Genomic DNA, 22,540 nt, shown 5'->3' with positions numbered 1-22,540 from the left:
CCCCTGGCGACCCTTTTTCTTTTTCTTGGGGAGGTGGGGAGCTGAGGCTCCGGGGGTCTCGTCCCTCTGCTTCCCCTTGGTGTTGTCGTCGGGGAAGATGGCCCCAACGGCCTCTTCGCCCGAGGCGAAGTTGGTGGCGATGTCGAGGAGTGCGGCCACCGAGGTTGGTATGTTCCGGCCCAATTCTCAGACCAGGTCTCGGTAGGTGGTGCCGGAAAGGAAAGCCTGGACAATTTCCGAGTCGCCGACGCTTGGCAACTCGGTGCACTTCTTGGAGAAGCGTCGGATGAAGTCTCAAAGAGACTCATCCGGCGCCTGGCGACAACTTTTGAGTTCCCAGGGCACACGTACGTGCCCTGAAAATTCCCGACGAAGACCCTTACCAAGTCACGCCAGTCGTGGATCTACGAGGGAGGGAGATGTTCAAGCTAGGCTCGCGCTGAGTCTAACAAGAACAATGAGAGATTGCGGATGATGAGCAGGTCATCATCCGCACCGCCTAGCTGACAAGCCAGGTGGTAATCGGCCAGCCAAAGTTTGGGGTTGGTCTCACCGCTGTACTTCGTGAGGTTGGTCGGTTGCCAAAGTCGATCCTCAGGACGTGACGGGGCAGAGCTTGATGTCAGGGCGTCGTCGTGTGCCACCGGTGTCTTTCCCTTGCCCAGGCTCAGGCTAGACAGGTCCCCAACCAGGGACCTTGTGCCAACGGTTGGGTGTGGGATACCGGTGGAGAGCAACGTGTCGCCCTGAGTTCGCGTGGCGTCGGGGTGGCCCCGCTCGCGTCGTGCCTGGCGAGCACGACGAGAGCGGCCGCCCGGGCGCCGCCTGCACCTGGGCTGCGGGTGCGTGACGTCGTCATCGATCGGTGGGGCTCGGGGTGTGAGAAGTACCATATCATACTCACATCCTAGAGACATGAACCCTAGGCTCCCGAACCAAATCACCGTGCCAAGATGCAGTGGTCGTACGGGATCTGCCATCCAAAACTTGTTAGCGAGATGAAGCTGACACACAGCGGTCCCCTACTTGGCGCGCCAACTATCGGTGTTTTGGACCGGTGAGCCCTCAACCAACTAGTAAAAACGTACTGCTGCCCCTAATCCCGGATGGTGATGCAAAGAGACACAAGGTTTATACTAGTTCGGGCAATGGGTGCCCTACGTTTAGTCTGAGAGATCGATCTTGTATTCCTTGCACCGAAATGCTTGTAGTAGGGGGTTACAAGCAGGGCGAGAGAGGGAGCTAGTCCCAGGTCTCTGCGCGGAGCGGCATGCATTGCTTGAGATGTTAATCTCAGGCGGCGGAGAAGCATGCGTGTTACAGAATGTCGAGTGTGTGTTCGTCTACCTCGTGAACCCGTCGGCCTCTCTCTTGAAACGGCCCGAATCCCTCCCTTTTATAGTTGAAGGGGGACAGGGGTGATACATGTGTTAGCTATGCGGCATCGTGCGAACAGAGGCGACATGTCCGAGCCCTGTAGCCTATTACTATGGCGGTATGGTTGATGGAATGGTCCTGCCCTTGAAGTGTTGGAGCAACGCGCCGGTCACACCCGAACTTTGTGCGACGTGGGAGCTCCAGTGATGGCTGGACGCAGGGCCTGACGAGCGACGTGCTGGTTGCTGTGCGTTGACTGCGTGAAGAGCCGAGGCCCAGTTGGTGCCGAGGCCGAGCCGTCGTAGGGGGCTCGGCAGGCGCGAATCCTGAGGTTGCCGAGACCCTGAAGTAGTCTGCCGAGGCGTGGAGGGAGCAGTTGGTTCTATACACTGCCGCGTTGTTTCTAGAGCAGGGGTTAGGTAGCACAGCGCAGTACAGGCGCCGGTCGTGGGCACAGTACCGAGCACAGTGATTGGTAACCCCTGTCCTATCCTATCCCGGGCGGCACGGTTTCGATGTGACTGGCGTCCAGTCGGCCACGCCGCTGTGTTGAGCCGTCGTTCGGCTGATATCGCGGGAGCGGTCGAACGCGCCGGTCGGACGCGACGTCTTGTCCGAGAAGTTGGTCGAGGCGGAGGCGACGGAGTTGTTTTGCCGAGCCGGCCTTAAGCGAGACGGAGAATCGGCGTCTCGTCCGAGGCTGTACGCGCGGGGTCTCAGGCGAGACGGAGAATTGGTTCCTCGGCCGAGGCCTTTCGCGCGAGGCCTCGGGCGAGACGGAAAACTAGTAGGCCGTCCGAGGCCTCTCGTGCGAGGCCTCTGGCGAGGCAGAGAGTAGTTGGCTTCGGACACGGCCGGGGTTTGGCCAATAGTTGTTCCTTTGCTTTGACTTTAACGGAGTCTAAGCGATTTTTTCGATTGTTGCTTAGGGGACTCCTTCTCGTGGTATCCGACAATAATTTTGAAAGGGATGGAGGGAGTATGTTCTTCGGAGTTGATGTCTCATTTTTGACATTTTAGCTAACTTCTGGCACCCGTCGCTTTCTTCCTCTTTTGATCTTTTCTTGACGGAACTTCCAACAAATGACCTCCACGGCTCCACTTGCCGTATTGTCAGCCACATGGTTTGAACGCGACAAGCCGCCAACCATTTATAATCTGGTGGCATTTAGATCAAGTCTTTATGGATGTTGACTTTTTCTAATACGGTGGGGCGGTTGATCTGTAACAGTTTTTTTACAACAGTTGGTTTGGAACAGTTGATCCAGACTGTGAACATACATCTTTTCAACCACCCACCAGTAGGTACACCGAATATGTAATATGTTCACCGAGCAGATCGAGGTCGCAGTTTTTGAACCATCGTGCTCGGTCGAAAATATCGTTGGTTGATGTTACGAGAGAAAAATACTATTTATTGATTGAAAATATATAGCTTATCAATTAAGTGAACAGGACACATGCTACTACCTTCTCCATCGTCACTTGTCACGAGAAGAATACTTCCCTCTCCTAGTTCATATTACATTGGATGTATGAACACATGTATGTAGTATTAAATATAGACTAATTATAAAATTAAATGTACAGATTGAAACTAATTTATAAGACGATTTTTTAAGTCTAATTAGTCCATGATTTGACGATGTGGTGCTATAGTAAACATGTGTTAATGACGGATTGATTAGGCTTAATAAATTTATCTCGCGAATTACTAAGGACTTCTATAATTTGTTTTATTATTACTATCAAACACTTGATGTGACAACCCCATGTGATACCCGATGTGACACCCCAAAACTTTAACCCTGGCATTTAAATACCCCAGGGACTAAAGTTTAGGATGTCATATGGGCGTGTCGTATGGGGTGTTCGGATACTAGTAAAAAATAAATTACAGAATCCGTCAGTAATCCACGAGACGAATTTATTAAGCCTAATTAATCTGTCATTAGTACATGTTTACTATAGCACCACATTATCAAATCATGGACTAATTAGGCTTAAAAAATTCGTCTCGCAAAACATTCTCAATATGTGCATTTAGTTTCGTAAATAATATATATTTAATATTCCATACATACATCCAAACATTCAATGGGATAACGACTAAAATTTAGGAGACGTAAACAAACACCAAGCCAGTTTATCTTAGCTTTTACCACATAGGGTGCATTTGATATCGCTCTACAAACAGCTTCACGGATAGCTCCGCCGCTCCAACAGTCAAACGTGTTGGGTGGCTCCAACTCTGCATGTAAAGCCCTGCGGTTCCTGTTGAAAGAAGGCGCATGCGGAAGGTGTAGCTAAAAAATGTGGCTGCCTGGACCCAGGGCGAAATTGCCCTCGGCGTGGAACGAGGGAGAGGCAGGACGTTGAGCTGGCTTCGGGTCTGGATTTGCTCATCTAAACAATAAAGCTCTAAATTTTAGAGCTAAAGTTTCAAATAAATGATCTAAAATTAGTTCTAAACTTTAGCTCATATCACATCAGAGTTTTAGAGCTTAAAAGCGAGATAAAATGCTCGAAAGTTTTTACAGCTTTAAAATTTAGAGGAGAGGATCCAAACAATCCCTTTAGGTTGAGCGAGGAACCTTTGGGCTGGCGCAGGCAAGGCGGAGGTAGGACGATGCGGCGTGGGGCAAAGGTGGAGATATCACACAGTGAGGGACCTCTGGCCTCCTCTAGGCCAGCGTCCACGAGGTGGAGCGAAGAGGTTGGTGGTGGGGCGCACCAAGTCGTGCGAATAAGGTGGAGAAAGAAGAGAAATAAAGGAAGAAAAGAAAAATACAAGGGTGTTCTAGATATTTCACCATTTTCAACAACCATATGAAGTAGCTTTACCAAACGTTGTTCTTACTAGAAAAGCTAGAGCCAAAATGAGTTTAAAGAAGCCACAGTTAAAATACACAGGTGTAGTAGATATTTCACCATTTTCATCAACCATACGAAGTAGTGTTACCAAACATTTTTCTAACCAGAAAAGCTAGAGCCGAAATGAGTTGCTTTGTTAGAGAAGCCACAATTCGAGCTATTTTTGTTCGAGTTATTCTGGTTCGAGGTAGAATTTATCACATGAATACCAAATGAGCCTATATTTTTATAGTATACATATTTTTATAATAGTATTCTCTATAAGTTAGTCAAATTAAGAAAGTCACTACTACAGAATTTAACTATAGGGGCGGCTCTAGAGCCTCTGTAGGGGCGGCTGCGTCAGCCGTCCTTCCCAGGGTGTTCCTACAGAGGGTGTCTCTGTAGGGGCGGTTTCCTGACCGCCCCTGCAGTGCCCTCTGTAGGGGCGGCTGGTGTTTTCAGCCGCCCCTACAGTGCCCTCTGTAGGGGTGACTGGTAATATCAGCCGCCCCTATAGTGGACTTCTGTAAGGGCGGCTGTATCACCAGCCGCCCCTACAGTGGATTTTCCAGCAAAAAAAATAATTCAAATTCAAATCTGACCATATATATATACATATATATATATATATATATATATATATATATAATTTAAATCAAGTAACAACAATCTTTTCTCAACTCTGACATATATTTAAGCATTTTCAGGAAGTACACCAATTCACACTAAACATTTTGAAACTGGTTTCACAAAATCACAGCAAGTAAATACAACTAGAATAAACACTAGGCCTTTCAGAAGAAGTCTCAAAAGTGCTTATAGGCAGGTTAGTTGTTTAGTGATGAAACATTAGGGCAAAGGAGAAAGAGCTGTTAGTTGCTATTCATGTGATAAAGTTAAGACCTGTCTGAAACACAGGAAATTCACCAGGACATGCTACAAATCATTCAGAATTACTACAAGATTCTCACATTCCAAACAGGGTTTGAGGTAGTTACTGTTTTGAATCAAACATACAGCATATCCCTGCCTCTCTGTTCTTCAAACCAAACAATAACTGGATCTTATCTTGACGGAAGAGCACCTTAGACAGACTGGTAGCTCGCTTACCTCTCATCTTTGGTGAAAATTGCGCTAGTAGCTTCTGCGGATCCATGTGCTCCAGTAATAGGTCGAACACATTCAGCAGATACTCCATCCTAAATGTGCAAAGAACCATCTTTAGAAGCAGTAACATACAAGCTCCCAGTACAAGAGTAGCGTACCTGGCAGCGACATCAGTAAGCACGGCTAGCGGAGTAAAATTAACCTTTGATGAGAATATAACCAATGCAATATAATGCTTGTGAATCAGAAGGAAAGAGAAAAGCTACCTGGTTAATGGGAGAACTAGAATCCTGTGCATTTGCTGATAAGTAGCATGTAAAAGTATTTATATCATATAAATGAGCAACTGGGTGATCAGTCCCTGCAAATAACTTTACCAGTGTCACTTGCTTCCACGATATTCATAAGATATTTGACTATAAGAAAGAAGAAAATTCCATAAGATATGCTTGCAGTATTTTTCAAATGCCCAAGAGATAGGGACTGTTGATCCAGGAACGAAATCCAATTTCATGGGCCTGGATATCAAATTGTTTTGGTGAAATAATTAAATTACTTTACAGATAACAACTGAAAGCATGTTAAAAACTTATAATGCATAAAAATCAGAGCAAAACAAAATGATGTCAGAAATCACGAATCAGTTAATAACAACAGAAGTAGAAATTAAATTTAAATTAAGTGAAAAGATCATAGTACTTGCTAAAAGGTAATCCCCACAAGGATGAAAACATACAGATCTAACATTATGAGTATCCTGCCAAGCATTAACAATTGAGCCTGGTTAAATGCAATGAACACACCATTTTACATGATATATAGATAGATTAGGTTGCTAGAATTTACAACCTGAATAACTCTGAACGCTTTCCTCGCATTGGTTTTTGAGAAATCAAAGAATTTGTTGAGCAATTTTTTTCATGTACAAAACAATAACACAGATAGCAATTAATACCACAAAAAAATCCTAAAAAATAAGAATCATGCTTAATCCCAGTATGAGCACTTCAAATAGACAATTTAACAGAAAGGAGTGTAGACATTAAGGATAAGCATACTTTATTGTATTGTCTTTTGCAGCTAATATCAGTATTGGACTCTCAGGATGAAAATCCAGACCATTGATGGCCTGCAAGAAATCAATCATATTTATGAGCACAGTGGAAATTCGAGCGATGGAAAATAAAATAAGCAACTAGTGAAAAATGGAGTTGTTTACTAAAAAATTGAATACCATGTCAATGCTCCATACAGCTCAGTAAGCAAATATCTAACTATAAACTGCATGTGCTAGGTGTGCATCCAGTGTGCTAAATGTGAGTTGAGCATGTGTATATAAGTGTGGTGGCAGGTGGATTTGATCTACCCATGCATTTTAGTCTTTAGATAATGCAATGATATGCAGCTCTCCGCATATTCAAGGAAAAAAAATACTGCAGGAGACCTAACTCAGGAGCAATCTTGTGGAAGTGTTGAAAAGAGTCTCATGACCTTAAACAGTAAATAAACTGGCATATATGAACAATACATGCCCACCTGTGTGTGATCATAAAATGTGCGAATCACAGGCCTGGCAGGACCATCTTTGGAGTCCCCTACCATAGTCTGCTTAATTTTAGCAACCTGAGAGAGAGCAATAGTGAGTTGCAAGTTGCAACTAAGTACAAAACAGCACAAGCCCACTTAGCACTCGACAAATTTACCTCAAAAAACTTAATGGATGTATCAGCACTCCCAGTTGCAAAATACTTTCCATCATGACTAAATTTCGCGCACCGGGCAGCGCTCTACAGAAAAAGTACAATAGTAACTTGATAATAAGCCAATGAACATCAGTAAAATATATGGATGGGTCAATCTCAAGTTATATACATAATCATGGTACTGTGACAAGTGCAAAATGTGCAAGAATAGTAGTAAATATCCAGATAAGCAGGAGACTGACACAAAAGCTGTTTCAAGTAGTAAATTAGCAAGGGAAAATTGGAACCATACGCACCTTATGGTCAGAGACATGCTTCACCTCGTGCTTGGGGAAGCTCTTGGATGAGCCCTTGACATCCTGCATACTGCACAGCACAGCACCAGCGTCAACACTCCTCACCAATCACGGTTCAGCACCAGAATAAAACACTGTCACTAGACAACGCCACGGGCGCGCATGGTTGGGGTTTACCTGAAATCCACGGCACTGGAGCCGAGCGGCTGCACCAACCCACCGAACCCGGCGGAGTCGAATGCGGAAGCGGCGGCTCCTCCTCCGCGCTCCGCCGTGAGGCCCTGCGAACCAACAGTGAGGGTTTAGGCCCGTGCAGAACAAATCCTAGGCAGGAGGAAGGGGAGAGTGGGGGAACCTTGGCCACGAGATGTAGGAGTTGATTGGCGGGGACGGATTCCGCGGCGGAGATGGGGGTCATGGTGGCTGCTGCGCCCCACCCGCCGCCGCCCGCGCTGTTGCCGCGCTAGGGTTCGCCCTTCGCCGATTCAGGGGAAAATATGCATCCGAGAGTGCTACACGACCCGCATGGAGGGCGCCTCCGCAAGTCCAGGCGGCCGGGGGGCACAAGGCCGGGCGGCGTGAGACCGGGCAGTCGGGCGGCGCGAGGGAATCGGCTCGACGGAGGACGAGCAGCGCGGGGAAGGTACGTCCGTGCGGATAAGATGCGTGTGTTCGTGCCTAGAAGGTGCGGGTTGGCTGAAAGGTGTATGCGTGGGCTGTAGGAAGAGATAGAAATATTTGTACCATGGAGAGGGCGAACCAAAATTTTAAAATATTTGAAATTTTAAAAAATAATAAGTTCGAACAAAAATTTGAAACCCTAAATGATTTCAGATGTAAAAGTGATGAATACAAAAGTTGTTTAACTCATAAAGATCTACAACTCTTATTTTGGTCATCTTATCATTTGACAAAATTTGAACCTTTCAAATTTTAAATTTTAAAAAACGACAAGTTCGAACCAAGATTTGAGACCCAAAATGATTTCAACATAAAAAGTGATGAATACCAAAGTTGTTCAACTCATTAATATCTACAACTTTTATTTTAGACATCTTGTTATTTGATAAAATTTGAACCTTTCAAATTTGAAATTTTAAAAAACGACAAGTTTGAACCAAAATTTGAGACCCAAATTGATTTCAACATAAAAAGTGATGAATACCAAAGTTGTTCAACTCATGAATATCTACAACTTTTATTTTGGTCATTTCTTTATTTGATAAATTCTTAGCACACATTGTTCCCTAATCTTACACATGTCTCATATAGTTTATAAAACCTTATGAGAGATGTGTCACATTTGTGAACAGTATCATTACCACTTTGTCATATGAAGAAATGACCAATACAAAAGTTGTAGATATTGATGAGTTATTCAACTTTGGTATTTATCACTTTTTCAGCTGAAATCATTAGGGGTACCAAAATCTTGTCTGAATTTGTATTTTTTTTGAAATTCAAATTTTAAATTGCTCAAACTTTTCATATGTATCTATTGACAAAACCAACAAAATAAATTGATAGAGAATGATTTTAGAAAATTTTAGAAAAAAAAATCATCAGATTTAGAGTTAGTATGAGGAAGAAAAACTAGTTACAAAGTTGACCCACAGATTAAAAAAAGAAATCATACTGTTCACTATGATCATGTAAGGATCATCTAGAACAGTGTGATTTCTCTTTTTAATCTGTGGGTAAACTTTGTAACTAGTTGTTCTCCCTCATACTAACTCCAAATGTGATGGTGTTTTTTCCTAAAATTTTTTAAAATTATGCTTCAACATTTAAGTTTGATCAAACTTGGATGTGACAATGTTTTACACATTTTAAAATTTGAAATTTGACAAGTTCAAACCAAATTTTTAAACCCTAAATGATTTCAGATGTAAAAGTGATGAATACCAAAGTTGTTCAACTCATAAAGATCTACAACTTTTATTTTGGTCATCTTGTCATTTGATAAAATTTGAACCTTTCAAATTTGAAATTTTAAAAAACGACAAGTTCGAACCAAGATTTGAGACCCAAAATGATTTCAACATAAAAAGTAATGAATACCAAAGTTGTTCAACTCATTAATATCTACAACTTTTATTTTAGTCATCTTGTTATTTGATAAAATTTGAACCTTTCAAATTTGAAATTTTGAAAAACGACAAGTTTGAACCAAAATTTGAGACCCAAATTGATTTCAACATAAAAAGTGATGAATACCAAAGTTGTTCAACTCATGAATATCTACAACTTTTATTTTGGTCATTTCTTCATTTGACAAATTCTTAGCATACATTGTTCACTAATCTTACACATGTCTCATATAGTTTATAAAACCTTATGAGAGATTTGTCACATCTGTGAACAATGTCATTACCACTTTGTCATATGAAGAATTGACCAATATAAAAGTTGTAGATCTTAATGAGTTATTCAACTTTGGTATTTATCACTTTTTCAGCTAAAATCATTTGGGATACCAAAATCTTGTCTGAAGTTGCATTTTTTTGAAATTCAAAATTTAAATTGCTCAAACTTCTCATATGTATATATTGACAAAACCAACAAAATAAATTGATAGAGAACGATTTTAGAAAATTTTAGGAAAAAAATCATCAGATTTGGAGTTAGTATGAGAAAGAAAAACTAGTTACAAAGTTGACCCACAAATTAAAAAAAAAATCACACTGTTCACTGTGATCATATAAGGATCATCTAGAACAGTGTGATTTCTCTTTTTAATCCGTGGGTAAACTTTGTAACTAGTTGTTCTCCTTCATACTAACTCCAAATGTGATGGTTTTTTTTCCTAAAAATTTCTAAAATCATGCTTCAGCATTTAAGTTTGATCAAACTTGGATGTGACAATGTTTTACACATTTTAAAATTTGAAATTTGAAATTTGACAAGTTCAAACCAAATTTTGAAACCCTAAATGATTTCAGATGTAAAAGTGATGAATACAAAAGTTGTTCAACTCATCAATATCTACAACTTTTATTTTGGTTATCTCATCATTTAACTAAATTTGAATCTTTCAAATTTTAAAATTTGAAAAAAGACAAATGGGCACTGCAAGGGCGGCTGGTGATTGAGCCGCCCCTACAGATCAACCCCAACTGTAGGGGCGGCTCAGGTTACTAGCCACCCCTACAGTGATATCTGTAGGGGCGGCTGAGCTGCTGGAGCCCGAGGACGCCCACTGTAGGGGCGCCCCCAACCCTAGCCGCCCCTACAGTAAAAATGTCGCCGTTCCTATTGTAATAATCTGGCGTAGTGAGTTTGACTCAATCGAAACCTAGAATTTAATTTTTTCCAAAACAAAGTTAGTACAATTCTATTTTGGTTTTAAGTGAAACTATCTAGTTTTGTTACAAGTTTATAAAAAATTACAATATTTATGAAACATGTATTATGAAAATATATTTCAGTACAATCTAATGGTATCTGTTTGATATCATAAAAACTCATGACCATTTCACTCTATACTATTCTAGAATTGTATTTTTTAGACAAAAGGAGCACATCCATTTTTTTTAAAAAAATGACATTCAAAATTTTAAATTCTGTCACATATTATGCCACTCTAAGGGTTGGTACAACTCGTTTTGAGATCTCGCCTCTATAGCGTGAATTTTTTAAAAACCCTCTCATGAATGGTGACGAAAGAAGAGATAGACAGTACTCATCCTCTCGTGAGGCGATAGCAGCGGCTCATGGCACGATGAGAAAAACACGATAACTCAAGGGTTGTATCCTTCGTCTCCAGCCAACGAGCTAGTGCAGATCTAGTGTGACGATGAGCAAAGTTGATGCAACTACACTAGAAGAGGGAGATCGCATGAAGACGATCACCAAGGGGCAGCCAGCATGGATATTGCTCAGCTGGCCTACACTAGTAGAGAATAGACCTTTGATCCTCAATCAAAATGGGCTCTAGTTCCGGAATTTTTTGCGCCCGGGACTAGAGATATCTTTAGTCCTGGTTGGTGGCTCCAACCGGGACTAAAGGTCTCTGCCCAACGGCTACTGCGCCAGACAGAGGTGGCAATGACCTTTAGTCCCGGTTGGAGCCACCAACCGGTACTAAAGGTATACTTTTACTCCCAGTTGGTGGCTCCAACCGGGAGTAAAGGTCTACTCCCGGGCCGTGGCTGCGCCCGGGGTTGGAAAGTTACCTTTAGTCCCGGTTGGAGTCACCAACCGGGACTAAAGGTCTCCCCTTTATATCCCGGCCGTCTCCTTCCTCCCCGAGCCCGAGCTTAGCATATTTTGAAGCTCACTGCAGTAGTGTTCTTGCTTCCTCCCTCCCTCCATTGTTCCTCCATCCATTCTTCGATTCCTCCGTCGATTTCTTCGATTTCTCCGTCGATTCTTTAGTTGTAAAGGTTACCAATCTCATACTCTCATTTTCATCATTGTCTTATCTCATTTTTTACTATATATATATATGGTTCTTTATTGTGGTTTTTTTATTTATAAGCAATTTGAGCTCAAAATCACTTCAAGCTTGCATATTTACATGAAAGAAGGTTAAAGTAGCTAGTTGAACTTGCGGACCGTGTTCATCTCGGCGACCATGTTCTCTGCCGAGCGGTAACGGACGTCAAGGAGGAGCTTTGATTCTACGAGGGAGAGCGGCAACGGTCGTGGAAGACCGTGTTCCCTTTCTCGTAGAATCGGAGCTCTTCCTTGACCAAGTACGGTGCCATCCGGTGGAGAAATGCTCGCCGAGATGATCACGTAAGCAAGTTCAACTAGTACGGATGGTTATTTATTCACATGTCCCGATATCGTCGCAGTAGTCTGTCAATCACCGTACTTTTTATTTTAACTTTCTATGAAATGAAAAACTTAGAAAATAGTTAGAAAATTATAAAAAATCCGTACTAGTTAAACTAGCGGACCGTGTTCATGTCGGCGAGCATGTTCTCTGCCGAACGGTAACGAACGTTAAGGAGGAGCTTTGATTCTACGAGGGAGAGCGACAATGGTCGTGGAAGACCATGTTCCCTTCCTCGTAGAATCGGAGCTCTTCCTTGACCAAGTACGGTGCCGTCTGGTAGAGAAATGCTCGCCGAGATGATCACGTAAGCAAGTTCAACTAGTACGGATGGTTATTTATTCACACGTCCCGATATCGTCGTAGTAGTCTGTTATGTGTGTACACTCCCATTCTTCTGTTAATTTGCGGAAATATCATGTGAATTACTTACCTGCCGCAGTAAAAGACGAGAACACAATGACCATTAAAAATATCATTGTTTAGAGATCTAGATAATTTTATAATTTGTTAATTTTATTTGTTTATAAAAGGAGAAATTTATAGTGTATTAAAAAATGAGTATAGAGAGTAGATGGCAACTGCTTCCCGGGTCCTCGGCCTCTTATGGGTTTCCAAAGCGACTTAGGCCGGGTCTTCCTCTCATTCCATGCGGCAAGTGTCGTGATGAGACGAAGATTGTGATGGAGTACCGAGTGAAGAAGGAGGGTCCCAACAAGGATCGTATCTTCTACAAGTGTCCGGATCGCAATGTGAGTTATTTTATCGTATTTAATGATTATGGTTAGTTTATACCTATTTTCATGATGGTTGTGATTAAAGTTCTAATTTTTTGTTTTAATTTCAGTGGGATGGCAGTGAACGATGTTCAGGTTTCTACTGGGAGGATGAGTATGTTGAACTCGTGCAAAAATATCTTGCACAACAGGCAGATACGGTGGCTAATGAGGCAGTGATCCAGCCGAAGAAGCCCAAAGATGTTGCACAATCGGGGGATCTGTCTGTTTTAGTTGAGATTGGTCGCGAAATCCTTGTGCTCCTGAAATGTATTTTAGCTTTAGTTCTTTTAGTGGTAGTTGGGATTGTCTACATTGTAGTGATTCTTTCATAAATTTATATCTTTTGTGGTGGCACGCATGTTGTATAAATAATTAATTATGATCTAGGTTTTAATATGATATTTATGTCATGTAATGCAGATGAGCCGTCATTGGATGTATAATGCTGATCGCCGCTCCCAAGAGTTCATTGACGGCGTGCATTCTTTGTTACGTGCGGCCGAGGCAAACAAACGCGACGGTTTCATGTGCTGTCCATGTGCCATATGTAAGAATACGGTGGAATATCCTTGCTCAAGGACTCTTCATTCACACTTGTTCAAGTCGGGTTTCATGCCAAACTATATTTGTTGGACAAAGCACGGAGAAACCGGTGTTGTAATGGAAGAAGGTGAAGAAGAACAATGGGACAATAATGATATTATTCCTGATGGTGCGTGCTTCAATGATACTGCAATGGGAGAAGCTGAAGAAGAGGTAGCCGCAGAAGATGAGCCAGCTGATGATCTTTCTCAGGTCATTCGTGACGCACAAAGAGAATGTGAAAGTGAAAATGAGAAGATCAAGTTCGAGCGGATGCTAGAAGATCACAAGAAATTATTGTACCCAACTTGTGATGCAGGGCAGAAAAAGTTGGGAACCACACTAGAATTGCTGCAATGGAAGGCAAAGAATGGTGTATCTGACAAGGGATTTGGAGAGTTACTAAAAATCCAAAAGAAGATGCTTCCGAAGTACAATGAATTGCCCGCCACTACCTATGAAGCAAAACAAGTTGTCTGTCCTATGGGGCTAGAAATAGAGAAGATACATGTATGTCCTAATGACTGCATCCTGTACCGTGGCAAAGAGTACGAGAAATTGGATGCATGCCCGGTATGCCATGCGTCGCGGTATAAGATCAGGCGAGATGACCCTGGTGATGTTGAGGGCGAACGTCCGCGTAAGAAAATCCCTGCCAAGGTTATGTGGTATGCTCCTATAATACCACGCTTAAAATGTCTGTTCAGAAACAAAGAACATGCAAAATTATTACGATGGCACAAAGAAGACCGTAAGGTAGACAATATGTTGAGACACCCTGCTGATGGGTCCTAGTGGAGAGCAATCGACAGAGAATTCCTGGAGTTTGCAAATGACGCAAGAAACTTAAGGTTTGCTTTAAGTACAGATGGTATCAATCCTTTTGGAGAACAGAACAGTAGTCATAGCACTTGGCCTGTTACTCTAAGTATCTACAACATTCCTCCTTGGTTATGCATGAAGCGGAAGTTCATTATGATGCCTGTGCTCATCCAAGGCCCGAAGCAACCTGGCAATAACATCGATGTGTACTTGAGACCACTTATTGACGAACTTCTCATTTTGTGGAATAAAGAAGGTGTACATGTGTGGGATGAGTACAAACAGGAACACTTTGATCTGCGAGCATTGTTGTTCGTAACAATCAATGATTGGCCTGCTCTAAGTAATCTTTCAGGACAGTCAAACAAGGGATATAATGCATGCACGCACTGCTTCGGTGATATTAGAGGTGTATTCTTGAAAAAATGTCGAAAGGTCATGTACCTTGGCCATCGTCGATTTCTTCCTGCCAATCACCCCGTAAGAAAGAAAGGCAAGCATTTTAAAGGGAAGGCAGACCACCTGACCAAGCCTCGCAACCGAACCGGTGAGGATGTACTCGATATGGTCAATGATGTGAAAGTCGTCTTTGGAAATAGACATGGAAGCCAACCTATTCTGAAAGACGCTAACGGTCATGCACCCACGTGGAAGAAGAAGTCCATATTTTGGGACCTACCCTATTGGTAAGTCCTGGAGGTCCATAGCTCGATCGATGTGATGCACCTGATGAAGAATCTTTGTGTGAACCTGCTAGGCTTTATGGGTGTGTATGGAAAGCCTAAGGACACATTTGAAGCACGACAGGACCTGCGTTGTTTGAGAGAAAGAGACAACCTGCATCCAGAGAAGACAGATGATGGACGCCATTACTTACGTCCTGCTAGCTACACTCTAAGCAATGAGGAGAAGGAAATCATGTTTGAATGCTTAAACAACATCAAGGTACCATCTGGATTCTCCTCGAATATAAAGGGTATTATAAATATGCCAGAGAAGAAATTCTGTAACTTAAAGTCCCATGACTGTCACGTTCTCATGATGCAATTACTTCCAGTTGCATTAAGAGGAATTCTACCTCCAAATGTACGTCTAGCCACCGTGAAGCTATGTGCATTCCTCAATGCAATTTCTCAGAAGGCAATTGATCCAACTGATCTAGCTAAACTACAGAATGATGTGGTTCAATGTCTCGTCAGCTTTGAGTTGGTGTTCCCTCCTTCCTTCTTTGATATTATGACACACCTCCTAGTTCACCTAGTCAAGGAGATTTTCACTCTCGGTCCTGTGTTCCTACACAACATGTTCCCCTTAGAGAGATTCATGGGAGTCCTGAAGAAATATGTTCACAACCGTGCTCGCCCAGAAGGAAGCATCGCCAAGGGCTATGGAACAGAAGAGGTCATTGAGTTCTGTGTTGACTTTATTCCCGACCTTGACTCGATTGGTGTTCCTGAATCGAGACATGAGGGGAGACTAAGAGGAAAGGGGACACTAGGGAGGAAAACATATATTGGTATGGATGATGATTATTTTAATAAAGCGCACTACACAGTTCTACAGAACTCCTCTTTGGTAGATCCGTGAGAAAGGGCGGTGTGACAAGAGTGGCGGTGCTCCACTCCGTCGTATATAAAGTCAACACAGAACTCAATGACCTCTTCTGTTCCATAGCCCTTGGCGATGCTTCCTTCTGGGCGAGCACGGTTGTGAACATATTTCTTCAGGACTCCCATGAATCTCTCTAAGGGGAACATGTTGTGTAGGAACACAGGACCGAGAGTGAAAATCTCCTTGACTAGGTGAACTAGGAGGTGTGTCATAATATCAAAGAAGGAAGGAGGGAACACCAACTCAAAGCTGACGAGACATTGAACCACATCATTCTGTAGTTTAGCTAGATCAGTTGGATCAATTGCCTTCTGAGAAATTGCATTGAGGAATGCACATAGCTTCACGGTGGCTAGACATACATTTGGAGGTAGAATTCCTCTTAATGCAACTGGAAGTAATTGCGTCATGAGAATGTGACAGTCATGGGACTTTAAGTTACAGAATTTCTTCTTTGGCACATTTATAATACCCTTTATATTCGAGGAGAATCCAGATGGTACCTTGATGTTGTTTAAGCATTCAAACATGATTTCCTTCTCCTCTTTGCTTAGAGTGTAGCTAGCAGGACGTAAGTAATGGCGTCCATCATCTGTCTTCTCTGGATGCAGGTTGTCTCTTTCTCTCAAACAACGCAGGTCCTGTCGTGCTTCAAATGTGTCCTTAGGCTTTCCGTACACACCCATAAAGCCTAGCAGGTTCACACAAAGATTCTTCGTCAGGTGCATCACGTCGATCGAGCTACGGACCTCAAGGACTTGCCAATAGGGTAGGTCCCAAAATATGGACTTCTTCTTCCACATAGGTGCATGACCGTTAGCGTCTTTCGGAATAGGTTGGCTTCCATGTCCTTTTCCAAAGACGACTTTCACATCATTGACCATATCAAGTACATCCTCACCGGTTCGGTTGCGAGGCTTGGTCAGGTGGTCTGCCTTCCCTTTAAAATGCTTGCCTTTCTTTCTTACGGGGTGATTTGCAGGAAGAAATCGACGATGGCCAAGGTACATGACCTTTCGACATTTTTTCAAGAAAACACCTCTAATATCACCGAAGCAGTGTGTGCATGCATTATATCCCTTGTTTGATTGTCCTGAAAGATTACTTAGAGCAGGCCAATCATTGATTGTTACGAACAACAATGCTCGCAGATCAAAGTGTTCCTATTTATACTCATCCCATACACGTACACCTTCTTTATTCCACAAAATGAGAAATTCGTCAATAAGTGGTCTCAAGTACACATCGATGTCATTGCCAGGTTGCTTCGGGCCTTGGATGAGCACAGGCATCATAATGAACTTCCGCTTCATGCATAACCAAGGAGGAATGTTGTAGATACTTAGAGTAACAGGCCAAGTGCTATGACTACTGTTCTGCTCTCCAAAAGGATTGATACCATCTGTACTTAAAGCAAACCTTAAGTTTCTTGCGTCATTTGCAAACTCCAGGAATTCTCTGTCGATTGCTCTCCACTGGGACCCATCAGCAGGGTGTCTCAACATATTGTCTACCTTACGGTCTTCTTTGTGCCATCGTAACAATTTTGCATGTTCTTTGTTTCTGAACAGACGTTTCAAGCGTGGTATTATAGGAGCATATCACATAACCTTGGCAGGGATTTTCTTACGTGGACGTTCGCCCTCAACATCACCAGGGTCATCTCGCCTGATCTTATACCGCGACGCATGGCATACCGGGCATGCATCCAATTTCTCATACTCTTTGCCACGGTACAGGATGCAGTCATTAGGACATGCTTGTATCTTCTCTATTTTTAGCCCCATAGGACAGACAACTTGTTTTGCTTCGTAGGTAGTGGCGGGCAATTCATTGTCCTTCGGAAGCATCTTCTTTTGGATTTTTAGTAACTCTCCAAATCCCTTGTCAGATACACCATTCTTTGCCTTCCATTGCAGCAATTCTAGTGTGGTTTCCAACTTTTTCTGCCCTGCATCACAAGTTGGGTACAACAATTTCTTGTGATCTTCTAGCATCCGCTTGAACTTGATCTTCTCCTTTTCATTTTCACATTCTCTTTGTGCGTCACAAATGACCTGACAAAGATCATCAGCCGGCTCATCTTCTGCGGCTACCTCTTCTTCAGCTTCTCCCATTGCAGTATCATTGAAGCACGCACCAACAGGAATAATATCATTGTCGTCGCATTGTTCTTCTTCACCTTCTTCCAATACAACACCGGTTTCTCCGTGCTTTGTCCAACAAATATAGTTTGGCATGAAACCCGACTTGAACAAGTGTGAATGAAGAGTCCTTGAGCAAGGATATTCCACTGTATTCTTACATATGGCACATGGACAGCACATGAAACTGTCACGTTTGTTTGCCTCGGCCGCACGTAACAAAGAATGCACGCCGTCAATGAACTCTTGGGAGCGGCGATCAGCATTATACATCCAATGACGGCTCATCTGCATTACATGACATAAATATCATATTAAAACCTAGATCATAATTAATTATTTATACAACATGCGTGCCACCACAAAAGATACAAATTTATGAAAGCATCGCTACAATGTAGATAATCCCAACTACCACTAAAAGAACTAAAGCTAAAATATATTTTAGGAGCACAAGGATTTCGCGACTAATCTCAACTAAAACAGACAGATCCTCCGATTGTGCAACATCTTTGGGCTTCTTCGGCTGGATCACTACCTCATTAGCCGCCGTATCTGCCTGTTGTGCAAGATATTTTTGCACGAGTTCAACATACTCTTCCTCCCAGTAGAAGCCTGAACATCGTCCACTGCCATCCCACTGAAATTAAAACAAAAAATTAGAACTTTAATCACAACTATCATGAAAATAGGTATAAACTAACCATAATCATTAAATACGATAAAATAACTCACATTGCGATCCGGACACTTGTAGAAGATACGATCCTTGTTGGGACCCTCCTTCTTCACTCGGTACTCCATCACAATCTTCGTCTCATCACGACACTTGCCGCATGGAATGAGAGGAAGGCCCGGCCTAAGTCGCTTTGGAAACCCATGAGAGGCCGAGGACCCGGAAGCAGTTGCCATCTACTCTCTATACTCATTTTTTAATACACTATAAATTTCTCCTTTTATAAACAAATAAAATTAAGAAACTATAAAATTATCTAGATCTCTAAACAATGATATTTTTAATGGTCATTGTGTTCTCGTCTTTTACTGCAGCAGGTAAGTAATTCACATGATATTTCCGCAAATTAACAGAAGAATAGGAGTGTACACACATAACAGACTACTACGACGATATCGGGACATGTGAATAAATAACCATCCGTACTAGTTGACCTTGCTTACGCGATCATCTCGGCGAGCATTTCTCCACCGGACGGCACCGTACTTGGCCACGGAAGAGCTCCAATTCTACGAGGAAGGGAACACGGTCTTCCACGACCGTTGCCGCTCTCCCTCGTAGAATCAAAGCTCCTCCTTGACGTCCGTTACCGCTCGGCAGAGAACATGCTCACCGAAATGAACACGGTCCGCTAGTTCAACTAGTACGGATTTTCTATAATTTTCTAACTATTTTCTAAGTTTTTATTTATATATACTACATTTAGGTACGATAATTGACAGACTACTGTGACGATATCGGGACATGTGAATAAATAACCATCCGTACTAGTTGACCTTGCTTACGTGATCATCTCGGCGAGCATTTCTCCACCGGACGGCACCGTACTTGGTCAAGGAAGAGCTCCGATTCTACGAGGAAGGGAACACGATCTTCCACGACCGTTGTCGCTCTCCCTCGTAGAATCAAAGCTCCTCCTTGACGTCCGTTACCGCTCGGCAGAGAACATGCTCGCCGAGCTGAACACGGTCCGCAAGTTCAACTAGTACGGATTTGCTATAATTTTCTAACTATTTTCTAAGTTTATATTTATATATACTTTAACCTTCTTTCATGTAAATATGCAAGCTTGAAGTGATTTTGAGCTCAAATTGCTTACAAATGAAAAAAACCACAATAAAGAACCATAAATATATATAGTGAACAAAATGGCATAAGAAAATGGTGAAAAATGAGAGTATGAGATTGGTAACCTTTACAACTGAAGAATCGACGGAGGAATCGAAGAAATCGATGGAGGAATCGAAGAATGGATGGAGGAACAATGGAGGGAGGGAGGAAGCAAGAACACTACTGCAGTGAGCTTCAAAATATGCTGAGCTCGAGCTCGGGGAGGAAGGAGGAGACGACCGATTTATAAAGGGAGAACATTTAGTCCCGGTTGATGGATCCAACCGGGACTAAAGGTAACTTTCCAACCCCGGGCGCAGCCACGGTCCGGGAGTAGACCTTTACTCCCGGTTGGAGCCACCAACCGGGAGTAAAAGTATACCTTTAGTCCCGGTTGGTGGCTCTAACCGGGACTAAAGGTCCCTGCCACCTCTGTCTGGCGCAGTAGCCGTTGGGCAGGGACCTTTAGTCCCGGTTGGAGCCACCAACCGGGACTAAAGGTATCTCTAGTCCCGGGCGCAAAAAATTCTGGGACTAGAGTTCATTTTGGCCGAGCATCAAAGGTCTGTTCTCTACTAGTGTTTAGAAGAAACTCCGGAACATCTTTTCCTTAACTTCTCGACCTAACGAAGGGACATGGATTTACCAGTACGGGCTGTAACTGTTATTTGTGATTCCTCCTTTGAAGAAACACTTGGAGCATCTTTTTTTCCTTCACTCCTCTTTTGCTAAAGATTGTTGGAGGTTGCTCAACATTCAAAGTGCCTCGTCCTCAAATGCCCACCCCTCCGGCCTCCTTCCGTGAACCGCTGCAAAGATGACTTTTATTCTCAGGGACGAGAAAAGTTACTCCGTCATTTGTTTCGTGGCTAGCTAGAAGCCTTGTGTAATTTTCTTCATTTTCTTTCTTTGCCTTTGTGTAATTTTCTTCATTTTCTTTCTTTGCCTTTGTGTAATTTCCTTCATTTTCTTTGTTTTCTTGATTACTCTGCGTTCACCTAAAAAATGTATCGATGTATATAAGCACACGGAACGGCAGAGTTCATTCTTTCACTGGAGTAAATAAAAACTGCATGGCAACCACGTATTATCATCTCCGCGCTAGTCTGCTCGATCTACTACTCGATGCCGTAGGTCTTCTTGAGCAGGTTGATGAACTCGTCCACCTTTTCCGGCGGGTGAAAGCTCTTGGCGACGCTATCCCTCTCGGCGCACCGGCGCGCCCACGCCGCCAGCCTGGGCGCTATCCCCTCGACGCTGAACTCCCCGTACCTCTCGTAGCTGGGGAGCCACGGCACGAAGGGCACGAGCGCGACGTCCACGAACCCAAACGCCTCGCCGCCGAAGAAGCTCCTCTCCCCGAGCTCGCCGTCCAGGTTCCTGAGCACCTGCACGATCTCGGCGCGCGCCTGCGCCTGGGGCTCGCCCTTGAGCTTCCACAGCCGCGTGCCCACCTCGTAGACCTTGTCGGAGTAGGCCGCCCAGAAGCGGGCCTGCGCGCGCGCGTAGGCGTCGTCGGCGGGTAGGAGCTTCGGGGAGGCGTCAGGGAACGCCTCCTCGAGGTAGTTGAGGATGACGAGGGACTCGCAGACCGGGCGCCCGTCGTGGAGGAGCACCGGAATCTTCTTGTGCACCGGGTTGGAGCGCAGGAGCAGGTCGCTCTTGGCGCCCAGCAGCTCCTGCTCCGAGTACTCGTAGGGGATGCCCTTCTCCGCTAGAGCGATGCGGCAGCGCTGCCCGAACGGGCTCACCCAGAAGTCCAGCAGCACCAGGCCCTTCTTCGCCCCCGCCATTGCTGCCAGCGTCTGCGTACGTACGTGTGCACTGTGGAGTGATTGATGCTATGGATGAGAGGTTGTGAGCGATGCGGGATAAGGGGGGCTAAAATAATAGAGATGTTGATTTGCATGAAGATTTAATAGTAAAATCAAGCTTTTGCTACAGTGATTAGGCTTGAAATCAAGTCATTAGGGGGCTGAGCCCCCAGCCCCCCCCCTTTGGATCCGCCGCTGGTTGTGAGTGTGATGCTTTATTGTAGGGGAGGGGAGATCAGGATGGTGACTGAGACTGTCGTCGCGTTGTGACCGATGAGCTAGGGAGTCTGGATCGCCGCTCGCCGGCTTTGTCGTTAGGCGAGCACGGAAGGAGATCGCCTGAAGATCGGGGCACGTGGACGAGCACGCTCGAGCTGGCGGATGGACTAGCTCACGCTGCGTCGTGAGCCGTGACCGCGAGCCCGTGACATGGATGGCTGGCAATTGGCATGCACGCACGCACGCGACACCAAACGACAGAGGACAACCGAGCAGCGTAGCGTCGTGGGATCCGCTGATGGGCACCAGCCTTTGCAGAGATCACATTGATGATAAGATATGGGAGGAGGGCACCAACGCACACGCACGCGGCACGCATGCATCCGGTAGCTACGGCGACTGTGTACGAATGCGTGATCGGTGGTCTCCACGCACGTTCACGTGCTTTGCCTCTTTGTGAACAATGCCTGTCCTCGACAGATTCCTTCCCACGAGGTTCGGTGTGACTTGCGACCACGCAACGTTCGCTGCTGGTCGCGTTTCCTTGTACCGGCCTTTTTAAAATTAACCGGTAATGCAAATTAGCGCGCTATTCAGCCACAGG

The 22,540-nt window shown here is 44.0% G+C and overlaps 1 protein-coding gene and 1 pseudogene across 1 annotated transcript; both read right to left on the bottom strand.

Annotated features, from left to right (window-relative positions):
- Positions 1-5,272: 5,272 nt before the first annotated feature.
- LOC136526234 (cleavage stimulation factor subunit 50-like) lies at positions 5,273-7,866 on the bottom strand (annotated as a pseudogene).
- A 12,898-nt stretch (positions 7,867-20,764) lies between these two features.
- On the bottom strand, positions 20,765-21,908 carry LOC136528463 (probable glutathione S-transferase GSTU1). Its single transcript, XM_066521423.1, has one exon. It carries the CDS (start codon positions 21,694-21,696, stop codon positions 21,022-21,024), a length of 675 nt encoding a protein of 224 aa, XP_066377520.1. The 5' UTR covers positions 21,697-21,908; the 3' UTR covers positions 20,765-21,021.
- Between the last annotated feature and the right edge of the window lie 632 nt (positions 21,909-22,540).

Source organism: Miscanthus floridulus, chromosome 19 (assembly GCF_019320115.1).
Source record: "Miscanthus floridulus cultivar M001 chromosome 19, ASM1932011v1, whole genome shotgun sequence".
Lineage (NCBI taxonomy): Eukaryota > Viridiplantae > Streptophyta > Magnoliopsida > Poales > Poaceae > Miscanthus > Miscanthus floridulus.
The sequence above is the reverse complement of the archived record's forward strand: the minus strand, read 5'-3'. Positions and strand labels throughout refer to the sequence as shown.